The sequence below is a fragment of the Gadus chalcogrammus genome, chromosome 16, assembly GCF_026213295.1.
Source record: "Gadus chalcogrammus isolate NIFS_2021 chromosome 16, NIFS_Gcha_1.0, whole genome shotgun sequence".
Lineage (NCBI taxonomy): Eukaryota > Metazoa > Chordata > Actinopteri > Gadiformes > Gadidae > Gadus > Gadus chalcogrammus.
Genome location: NC_079427.1, coordinates 15,866,617 through 15,878,479, shown reverse-complemented (window position 1 = coordinate 15,878,479; position 11,863 = coordinate 15,866,617). Strand labels below are relative to the sequence as shown.

Genomic DNA, 11,863 nt, shown 5'->3' with positions numbered 1-11,863 from the left:
GGATTGATTTTAGACTTCCGGGACCAGATGGGCGGGGCGTATGATTGTGGGCCTGGCACAGCACATTCCATATTTTGCGAAAATAGGGAGATGAAGTTTGTAGAGTAAGAATATACATATTCACAACTCTGTCTTAATAGCGACGTACTTAAATATTATAACGTAAGGGAGCTTTTTGTATGCAAGCGCGGCCCTATGCGGTCGGCACATAATAAATATCCAATGCGGCCGGTAATAAATATATTTTTTATTACACAGAGTACTTTCAAAAGTCAGTGATTAGTTAATCTCAGGCGTTGTGGGCGGGATCACTCGCCGGTTCTCTTTTGATTGGCTCTGAGCTCAGCCTCTATGCTTTCTCTCCCTCGCCACTAAACTCAATGACTTGTGAAAAGGTTCTGCCTTAGAAGTCCCTGCCTGTTATATCATCGTCGCTGTAACCAGTAAGTTCCAACAAGAAGTTGCTGAATACGTTAACTTACTTTGTGGATCGACCGTATTGCAGTCCGATTTTCGTTTTTGCATTTGCGAAGTGGCTGCATGTGAATCAAATAAAAAGGTTGTGCTTATTTCCATTCAGGTATGCCATTCATAAAGCTAACGCAGATTCCACTAAAAGTTTATGTTCAAATTAAAATGTCTCTTACACGGATTGATGCATCGTTCGTTTGGAGTTGCAGGGAGTGTAAAATGGCGTGCTGATTATCAAGTGGCAGTGTTTAATGTTTCTGCTCCATCTATTTTCTTTTCTCTCTAACCGGGTGACGCAACATCGCCAGACAATGTCTACCCAGGCCCATCAGTCAGTCAGAGCGGACTGTTTTTGTCATGCATTCTTCAAATACTCTATCGCAATTCGTTATCAAGATTAAAAGGGGCTATGGCGAAAATGCAGATTTCCGACTGCCGTTTGGAAAATAGCCGCAGACCTACTTGCACAAAACGACAAGTAGATCTCCGGTTGAGAATGAAAGACCTGCTGTAACTACGTTTTCAACTCGTGACCGACCATTATCAAATTACTCCATGGATAATGGTCGTTTCTGACTCTCTGTGACCCAGTTTAAAGCTCAAATGAAACGCTATACATGCAAGCTATTCGAATTATAGTGTCGACTAATGATGGATGCTTTCCTCTTTTTTTTTTCCTTTTTCTAGAACGATGACGACTCAATCCCAGACACAGGAGATGTTCAGGAGAGCAGAAGCTGTCTGCTTTGATGTAGACAGCACAGTTATCAAAGAAGAGGGCATTGATGAACTGGCCAAATTCTGTGGTGTCGGGGATGCAGTCACTGAAATGTATGTCTGATGCTTTGCCCTAAATTGGTGGATTTTGTCATTCACCATCACATTTCTCAGCCATTGTTCTATTCAGTCAGGTTTACACCATGTTAATATTGTATTTTGCTTCTGTAACCCCTGAAGGACACGTAATGCCATGGGTGGATCGGTCACATTCAAGAAAGCCCTTTCTGAACGATTGTCCATCATACGCTGCTCTAGAGAACAAGTGAACAAACTGATAACAGACCACCCCCCTCAGTTGACTGCAGGTATTAAGTAAGTGTGTGTAGATCACAATTGGTTTCATTTATATATCCTATCCTAAAAAGTTGTGAATGTCATTGTAAATTATGAATCACAACACATATTAGAATGACTTTATATAATGTACGTATTATGTGAGATCTGGTAAGATAAGGAAAATTCAACATTAGATTATACCATACCCTGTTTTCTCCTTATCAAACTGGGGGTTCTCATTGAGCTTTTGTCTCTCCAGGGAACTTGTGGACCGGCTTCACGAGCGCAATGTCAAGGTCTTCCTCATATCTGGGGGGTTCCGCTGCATCGTTGAACATGTAGCGACTCAACTCGATATTCCTCTCGACCACGTCTATGCAAACAGGCTCAAGTTCTACTTCAATGGTAAATGATCACTCGGTATTTAGTCATATCAAGCTTTATCAATCACTGGTTCCCATAGGATTTATGGAATCAATAACTTCTAACTTATTTAAGCCACCTGTGTAGAACAGCTGGTGTATGATGGTTTGATGGTGTACTTCTATGCAACAACCAAAAGCAAGCAATGTTTTTTGTTGTATCGTTTGTCTGGGAAATGGTAGATGGGACCCAAATAAAAGTTTGCAAGACTTTATTAAAATGGTGGACACTGAACATGTGCAGCAGCTGCCTCAATGTAGCGGACTACAGGTTTAAGGAAACAGAGAAGACTAGGCCTACTTAAAGTTTGTACTATTTAGTGACGTCTTTCAGTGAGGTTGCAGATTAACCAACAGAATACCCCCACCCTCCCTTTCCAACGACATAGGAGAAGCTACGGTGGCCTGTAAGTTGCCAGTAGGTACTACCAAACTGTCGTCTACAACAAAAGGAAGTAGCAAAGTGTCAAGGGAGGAGGTTCCTTGATAGATTGGTATTTTATTTTGTAATTTAGTCTGATATGTCACTTAACGTGATATGGCAATTATGATTACAAATTTAAAACACTTCCTCTCTAGAGTCGTTTGTACGTTCTGGGCTACTGTAGAAATATGGTGGTGCAACAGGTGCTTCATATGTAGAAATAAAGGGCTCATGCTAACGTAAACGCATTCTTATTTTCATTGGTTTATACTCTTAAACACCCGCTAGATTCCACTCAATTCTACACACTGCACCTTTAATCCTGCCAAGGAAATGTTGAACTCAAAGGCGAGCAGGAGAAACGCTTTCATTTGCATGTGGGTTTTTCCTTTTATCAGTTATGATTAATTATATGAAACTTATTGAAGAACTCAAAGCCAGGTCATGCTTTGTAATTTTTCAACATTTTATTCCCCACGCTATATCTTTGAAACTAATAACACTAATAATACAAATAATTTATAACTACATTATTACCAAACAATAATGCTAGCCATACTGGGTCCCTTTAAAGAAACATGCACATGGTTTGTTATTTCAGGTGAATACGCAGGGTTTGACGACAGCCAGCCCACAGCAGAAAGTGGTGGGAAAGGTCGTGTGATCAACATGCTGAAGGAACAGTATGGCTTCAAGACGGTGGTGATGATCGGAGATGGGGCCACTGACCTGGAGGCCTGCCCCCCTGCTGTGAGTGTCCTGTCGGACTGCGCTTTGATGCACTCTTATGTTTCTCTTATAATCAATTGAGAAACACGTTTGCTGTCTTTGCTTTTCAGAGTGCCTTCATTGGATTTGGTGGGAATGTCGTTAGACCACAGGTCAAAGAAAGGAGTTTGTGGTATGTCACAAGTTTTGGAGAACTACTTAAGGAACTGGAGAAGATCTAGAAGGAACAGCTGCACTGGTACTTTCTTTACTATGGTTTATGCACCTTATGGTGTGCCTTTGTTTGTTTTATCCAGTGTGTTTTCTGTCAAGATTTTTTTATCGATAAATGTTTGCACTACAATAGTGAGTTAATTTAGATATTTTAGGGGGTTGTTCCCCCCCTATTAATTTTTATACTACAGAATGTAACTAATTACAATAAACCACAAACTATATATTTAAGGAGTTCAGTATTTTGAGCACTTTTTGCATCAACACTTTAGTAAAAGTCATGAAGAAAAATGTGCAACGAGCAAGAAATGTTGAACATCTGTATGAAACCTAAGGAGTATAAAAGACAACTGCATATTTATCTGTCAAGTAAGGTGGTGTGTGTTTACCAGCAAGGGAACAGTATTAACTATTAGTTAGGGCTAGTGTTAGTTAATTAGTGACAAGAACACGTTGCTTACACTTTTTTTCCATGTTTATTCAGTAGGTGACACAAAACTTAAAACCGTTTTATCGCCATGCTTTAAGCATGTTATAACCAATAACACATTTTTCAAACGTAACATGCAATCTTGACAAAGTGAAAAATAAATAAATCCTTTTTCACCAAATGAAATCAAAGCTTGTTTTTTTTTTTACTGATAAGAAAAGCCAGATACATATTCAGTGCCTATCGCAACATGCTGCAATTAAAATGATTTGACCTAAATCTGTATGCTCAAAGGAATATACAATGGAGAATTTAATGTTTAATATACACTGATGATTGCCATGTTAGTATATGTGCCACTTCGCAATGTACATACATTATGCAATGTTAATATTTACATAACATAATAAATAGCCACTGCATTATAAAATGAGTGTACGTAGCTTTTTCATAACTTACAACGGTAACTTCCCATTCATCACGCTATAAAGGGGATTCATTTGTTGTAATAATAGGACCCAAAAGGACAGCTTTATGGTACTTCTTTCTGTTTTTGGCTCACAATATAATCCGACAAAACACTTTAGGGCCACGGTTGCCATTTCACTGACAATGAAAGTAGTATTTCTGGTGTTTATCTGCGTTCTGTCTTTGATGCTATGTTTTGAATAAGTAACAAGAGTTGGCCCTCCTAAGAACCAAAAACCACTAACTTTGAAGGGAGGATGTGTTGCTTGGCAACAGCGAGGAGTTTGAAACCTGTGATGGCAGTGATGTTCATAACGGATAAAGCATTCCGGAAGTTCTCATTGGGTTTCAGACGGCTTCAGTTTACTTCAGCGGGGACGCCTTAGTCGGGATCATGATCCTGGAGTCCATGTGCTGAATAAGAGGAACTGGAGAAAATGGAAAAAGGTTGAAAAAATGGAGGACTACAGATTTCTCACGCCCCAGAAATCGTGTTGTGTAGTCCAGAGTGGAGAGTTAAGGGCTGATTATGGTCCCACTTTCCCGCAACCCAAGGGGGTTACGGACCCCTTACGTCGTTGCAGACCCTCCTTGCGTCCACCGCAAGGGCCTGACGTGCGCCTCCCAAATTGTAACCTTCCGTCGAGGTGACTCGGCAGCAAGGGCTGAGATTGGTCTGCTTACTAAAACCGACGCAGAACCATAAAGGTTCAAGACTGCGTCGAAGTGTGCTGGGTCATTGCGTTGGAACCATAATCAGCCCTTTACGCAATGTTTTTCCTTCCTTCATTGTTTGTGGTGGCATTGTCCTCACCTGTGTAATACACCACCTCGTCCCAGCCTTCGTGCTGCCATGCAGCGTTCCTTGTGTTTTCCCTGGATTGGAGGTCTTTGTAAGCTGCAATGACAAACACCCAATCACACCAATGCTGTACGCATTGATTCAATATTCTAAGAGCTGTCCGCCAATATCGTGTGACATATCTCAAAGTTAAACATATATTTAACATGCCAACAAAGCATTGGGATATATTTTAAGGATTTGAGTAGATCACGGATAAGCACATTACAGGCTTCATACAACTGGAAAGGGATAATATTGTCCAAATATTGTCCAATACCAAAATATAAGCTGTAGTGGAGGCCATGTTAATTACATTTGGATATAAAATAAATATTACACTTTAGAATTGTGTTTTGCACACAGAGGTTGAAGAACCCCTATTATACAACCAGGTGCGAGTGTGATTAGCCATTACATGCAGTTTCTAAAACTGCCCTTCCCTGTGCCTTGGTGACATCAGACAGTTTGTGAAACAGCTTGTAAGGGCTTATCACATCACCCCTATTAATTAACTTGAATTTATATGCATCACTGCATGCATCTTACCCCAAAGATGATGCACCATGTAGAGGTTTCCGATCTGGGAGAAGAAGCCGCCTACCGCCTCACTATTGTGCTGGCGATAGCCGATGGCTCTGGCCCTGCAGAGAAAAACCGGTTGCATCACAGACCCAATTAGGTCTTTCCACTTCGCAGAATTTGTTATTATTGGAGACCACAGAGAATTAAGGTTGCATTGTCTGAGATTGGGCCCCTCCCAGATAGTAGGTGGAAGACTGTCAGACTTAAGCAAACTTAATGAAGGTGTTCCGTCAGGTCTAACTGGCTGTGTAACAGTGTGAAGCCAACCGGTTAAGCTCTGTGGCGTGAGTGGGAGGGGTTTGGGAGTGTTGATAGTACGATTATTTGAAACAATGGAGGTACAGCCAGCATTTTTTATTTTTTTGATTATGGGTTATAGGATGTCATTTTATTGATGTAATTATTGAACTCACCATTGATTAGCATTGACTACAGATGGGTCCAAATTATTTTAAGCTACGAATTTGTTGATGTTACACATTGAGACCTTAACAATCATAATGTATTGTTATTATTATTATTATTATTATTATTTCTTCTGACTGTCTTGCATTGGGAGAAAGTGTGCATTAGACCCGAATGTTTTATATATTGTTTAAATATTTATTACCCAAAGAAAATAAGAGAAAGTAATTGAAATTATACCAAAAAGACAATTATAACATGCTTTGACAAGTGATTTAGCAGAAACAGCATTCAATGTTTCTCCATTAGTATATTCCCTTTTTTCGTTGCCATAAATTACTTTAATGATTAATTGAGTCAACGTTTGAAATGCTCAAACCTCTTGTTTCATTTCAGGGTTGTATTTGAAACCATTATATAATAATGGTTTCTATCTAAAATAAAAATAAAAAGGAAAACATTATTAAAAGCAAGGTTAAAAGCAAGTTAAATTGAATAGCTCAAATTGTGTTTACATTGCAGACAAATAAAAGGCTATAATGACACATACATCTTATCTTAGTTGGAAGTCAGTTCATCACCATAACTCTTTACTTAGCAGCTAATTTATTTATTTTAGACGAGCCAATATGTGGGTTTCAATTGTATGAATTTTAACCATAACAATCTTATTTGAGTAATTTAGCTAATGATTTATCTTTCGTGAAAAGGACTTGTGATAGTGATGCTTCGACTCAAGGAAGCCATCAGGTAGGTGGCCATGTCACACAGAGCACCACAACGAAAAGGAAGGGAACAGAACCGGGATGCGGGGAGTGGAGCACCCTGGCCTCTGCACCACCCTAGCCTCTCCATCCCTAGTCTCTGGACCACCCTATCCACCACCACCACTAGGCCGGGAGCCAAATAGAAACATATCAAAATAGGCTCCGTCTGGGGAGTGGTTCCTATTAATGAGGGAGAACTGGTTTCATGTGATCCAAGTGTTCTGTAAGTACAGTGAAATAGAGAAAGAAATCAGGCTGTCTTACCAGTAATTACCCCACTCAATCATGGTTCCAGGCTAGGGAGAAAAAATGAAAAGAATCTTTAAGCAGAGGATCACCAGTCCTGATGAATGTTGTACCTTAATAAAAAGGCTTCAATGATGTGTTGCATAACTTCACCTTTAGGATCGCTACAATTATTTTCTGCAACAAATGTGTGCAACAAGTTCCTCAACATACGTTTCTCAGTCTGTGATAATGATTCAGGGACATAACAATCTAATGTATGAGGAATTATAATTTAAGTCAAAAAGGCATGCAAGAGGGGAACTTGGGGAAGACTTTGAAATTAAATCGTTCTTTGGAGAAAAAACAAACAATGGATACGGTTGAAATCTCCAAACACAGGTCCAGACTGAAATTAAAGGGCATCACAGTGAAAAGGTCAATAAAGGTTCAGTTACATGCCTTACCTACATGCCTGGCCCCAATTCTCATTATCATACACAGCATCCGCTGAATACATAAAAAATAAAATCAATGTATAACTTGTGGTGTAACTAGGACCTTCTTTTATATTTGCTTAACCAATCAAGTGTATGTCAGTATCACATAAGTAAATGTTTCGTCAGACCAGATCTATTAGGCTACAGTATTTATTCACAACACTCACTAGGCCTTTCCAGACATTGAATACAATGCCCCCCCCCCCCCCCCCCCCCCTGTCAGCTGCTCACCCTGAGCTGGTAGGACCTGAGCTCATAGATGTTTGGGCCTTCCCGGGGAACTGGCTCGTTCCAGAAGCTGAACTCGAGGAGGAGCTGGTTCCTACGAGACAGCAACATCTTACCCCGCTCCTTGCGGTACTCTACAAACTCCTGGAACAAAAAATAAAACAGGTAAATCCATAGATAGAATTCTGCAACACATTGTTGGTCAGCCATTGCTGGTGGACTCAATAACATTGATAGTAAAACACAAGTGACATGTGAGGCCGTACCTTGTTTTCCCTGAGCTTGGTCATCACTTCTGTAAGAGCTGGGTAGCCTCCTCTGTAGCGCCACAGGTGGACTGAAGCAAAACAGAAGCAGCATTTAACAGACGTGGAATGGATGAATGCATTTAAAGAGTTAAGGTCGGAGGGCTTCAGTATACAAAGCATACTGAAGTTATCCGTACATGTTTTTATTACATCAAGATTAAGATTCGGGTCTCACAATCCGAACTTCTTTACCATTTACATTCTCATTTAGCAGCACAAAGCCATTTTGACACCGGTTAAAATGAAACAGGGAATGCTTGTTTAAAATGAACACTCACGCGAGATGGATGTAACTAATAAATGTGCACGTATATATCGAGCAATGTTATTATACACAACAAGGGTCCGCTCCATGGTCATTTCTACAGCGGCTCCTCCGTGCCCAACACACCAATAGAGGTCAGTAAAGTCAACAAAGTCCAAGAATAGCCGTCTCAGAATACACCAAAGAAGCCCCGAAGGAAACCACTCGAGATCAACTTAAACTATGCTGCAATGAAATAATGTGTGTAACATGCAAGCAAAATAACATGAAAGAGCACCTATTATGCTTTTTCGACTTTTATGACCTATAAACGTTGTTATAATGATTTATAGTCATGTTTAACCATACTAAAGTGTCAAATAATGACGTACATGCATTTAGACGTATTCACGGCTAACCGTCTGGGGCGGCTGTGCAGAGCGCTTAACACTAGGGACACCGGTCGCCATTAACTTGTTCAAATTTCCGGGATTTATCTACATAGGTCAATCCAGAGTTTCCATGTGTGGTAATGCTGCAACATGCTCTTCCAGAAGGTAACCAATCACAAAAGAGTGGGGTTGGCAGGAGGTGGGCGCGGGGGCGGAGAAGGACGAAGCCGAGTGTTGACAGAGAATGCTGAAAGCGCCCAGATGAGGAGTTTCCCGAAAATCTACATCGTTTTTTTGTACTGTGATTCGTGTCAGGTTTCTCTATAGGAGTCATTAATAAGAAATGAAGACCAGAAAAGGAGTACAATAGCAGATCTATAAACATGAATTTGTGCTGGTGATTGAACACAGTCCTACCAGCCTGATCCTGCTCTCCATACCAGGTGTTCCAAGTCCCCACGAGCTCACAGGGGTAGTACTTATCAGCATGGATGGCTGGCAGGATCTCCTCACTGAGGGCAATGAACAACAGCACTACATTTGTAACGTCATCTCTTTAAAGTGTGATTTAAAGAGCCACTGACAAATTGAAGGACATCCATAATGTAGTTAAACTATTGGAGACTTGCATTGATATATGTTAGGTTATTATACATCTTAGGTGAATGTAAGTATTCATTCAGATAATAAATAAGGTAGTCGGTTCATGTATTTTTCCATCAAGTAGTAGTTTAAAAGAGGTGTATATGTGGATTAGAAGCAGAGTTCCTCTGGGTCATCTTAAGTAACAGCCAGGGTATTCTTTGATTGGCTGAAGCCAAGCTGGCATGCCAATCAACTCACAGGAATAGCTCTGTTGACATTTTCAACACAGACAAATACTAGACTATTACTATTGCTATTATTTGACCAGGTCTCATAATACAATGCTTTAACTTCTGCTGCTGCCGCAAGCTAATACTATTATGATTATAAATAAATAGTAGAAACTTCTAAATAAAACATACAAACACTTACCATATTTTATTGTATGCATCAAGGCACTCAGGCTTGACATTGTGAACTGCAAATAAAATTAGGTTATAAAAAACAAATGTGTGTTGATGATATTAATATTGATATTAAATAACACTCATTATAGTGACTTACACTGGATTTTGTACAAGTTGCTTTCCTCATTCTTGGTCAGCAGGTTTGCATGTGCATCTTTCCTGGGATCAACTTTCCTTACAAAGAGAGATTTGAACCAGCTGTCCTCTTTGTATCTGGTGCTCGATACGGCCAGGCCTCTGCAAATTAAATCAAATCAAACCACTACAAAAAGAACTATGAACAATATCCTATCAAAAAGTTGTATAATGTTCCTATAATAGTTATATATTTGTTTTTTAGTAGCCTGATTATTAAGGCCTTGAACCATGTCAAGTGCAGCCATAATCCTTATTAGTGTCATAATGTTGCCCATTGTACATCATGGACATGTTCATAAGAACTTCATTACATATTAGTATTTACTATGACGTATATCATTGCTTCGTTTTTTTTCTGGACAAAGGTTAGACAGGTCAATGCCATCTAATATGTTTCATAAACATCTAATTTTTACATGGCAAAATCATAAGAAATCAACAACATGACCTTGAGCTTACGAAGCTTCAACATTAGAGACCAACATGCATCTCAAATGATCGGACCTGTCTTTTATAGCAAAGTTACGAGTTGTCATTTCTTCTACAACTCACTGAAGAGACACATAATAGTTTAAGCTTGGTTTGATCTTGCCAGAAGCACAGTGGCTAGAAGGGCTAGCTTCTCGTCAGAAGCATAGTGGCTAGTAGGCTAGCTTCAGTGCCTTCCCCTGTACAGGAGGGTTAGCGGGACACGGTAGCACTTTAATAACGTCCGGAGACTTACACAATGCCAACGTCAAGCACAACATACATACAAAGCGATAATGGTCCAACCTGCTCAAAATGACGGCATGCCCTGCGGAGTTGGCCATGTTATTGGCCAGATATAGGCCATTGCTTATTCTCTGAAGGACTCGGGTCGCCATCTTCCAGCTGTAAGTGAAGAAAGTCGCTCCCTCTGCTATCCACAGGGGGGCGGTAGTCCGCCATGCTTGGTTGGAGTGGTTTGGGGTGCGATGCCTGGTGCTGAAAACACATATTTTCATCATCAGAGACTTTTTAGGAAGGCCTAATTCACCTAATTTAATACAATTCCATTAATTCATAAACTATTTTGGAATCGTCGTTAGTGTCTAAGAGGTAATGCAGTGAAACATATCTAGATTCATCCATATTATTAAAGCACTCGACATGAGTGCATTCTTATTTGTTATGTTTTTTATTTTATTTTTACCAAATAAAGAGCAGAACTGTTGCAATGGCATTTTGCCCTATATGGAAAGATAAAAGGTTGCTGTATGAAGGAATTCAGAAGAACTGATTTATAATATAAAATACGCAAAGTGGAGCCAGTCAATCCGTGGTCCTATAAGGAATGCCTGCCATTCTTGGATTAAATCAAACAGTTGGACAGGTTTGCTGTAACATTTAATGAAATCAATCAAAAGGTAGGTCTACACAAGGATACTTTTTGCGTGCTTCAAAAGAAAATATTTAAGATTGCACTTGAGACAGATTTTTATCATTATCCTTTGGCCTCTGTCCGTAGTTGTCTGTGTTTCTGACTCTCTCTTTCTGCCTCTGTCTCTGTGTCTCACATTCTGCCTCTGTAGCTCTCATTCTGTCTCACATGAAACCAGTCTGTTTGTGTGTCTGTCTTACTCTCTGTCGCTCTCTCTCTTAATCCATCTCTCTCTCTCTCTCTCTCTCTCTCTCTCTCTCTCTCTCTCTCTCTCTCTCTCTCTCTCTCTCTCTCTCTCTCTCTCTCTCTCTCTCTCTCTCTCTCTCTCTCTCTCTCTCTCTCTCTCTCTGAATGTCTGAAGGTGAAAAAAAAAATCCCAATAACAACATACCATTGGACAAAAAGCCAATTTGTAACCCAATGTATCAACTAGCTAAACTGAACAAAAAAATGACACATCTCGACACATCTCTTCCAGGGTAGAAAACAATCCTCTCCTCCCTCCTTGTTAGCTTTGGATCCATAATTGACTATGCCTTTCTTTTATCTGTTCTTTGATAAAT

At 39.9% G+C, this 11,863-nt stretch overlaps 2 protein-coding genes across 4 annotated transcripts; one reads left to right on the top strand and one right to left on the bottom strand.

The window, feature by feature from the left end:
- The first annotated feature begins 335 nt into the window (after positions 1-335).
- psph (phosphoserine phosphatase) lies at positions 336-4,187 on the top strand. 3 transcript variants are annotated; one of them, XM_056611243.1, is made up of 6 exons: positions 336-443; positions 1,159-1,302; positions 1,429-1,563; positions 1,787-1,932; positions 2,975-3,123; positions 3,213-4,186. In XM_056611243.1, exons 2-6 carry the CDS (start codon positions 1,163-1,165, stop codon positions 3,321-3,323), a joined length of 681 nt encoding a protein of 226 aa, XP_056467218.1. In that variant the 5' UTR covers positions 336-443; positions 1,159-1,162; the 3' UTR covers positions 3,324-4,186. The 3 variants fall into 3 exon arrangements, with proteins under 3 accessions (XP_056467218.1, XP_056467220.1, XP_056467219.1); XM_056611245.1 differs by lacking the exon at positions 336-443 and adding an exon at positions 450-580 and having other exon boundaries at positions 3,213-4,187; XM_056611244.1 differs by lacking the exon at positions 336-443 and adding an exon at positions 537-559 and having other exon boundaries at positions 3,213-4,187.
- LOC130405923 (protein NipSnap homolog 2-like) lies at positions 3,775-10,802 on the bottom strand. The gene is made up of 10 exons (XM_056611242.1): positions 10,673-10,802; positions 9,858-9,997; positions 9,726-9,771; positions 9,126-9,220; positions 8,031-8,101; positions 7,768-7,908; positions 7,076-7,107; positions 5,604-5,698; positions 5,028-5,111; positions 3,775-4,641 (listed from the first exon to the last, which is right to left on the bottom strand). The coding sequence occupies exons 1-10, from the start codon at positions 10,762-10,764 to the stop codon at positions 4,577-4,579; spliced, it is 861 nt and encodes a 286-aa protein (XP_056467217.1). The 5' UTR covers positions 10,765-10,802; the 3' UTR covers positions 3,775-4,576.
- Positions 10,803-11,863: the final 1,061 nt, after the last annotated feature.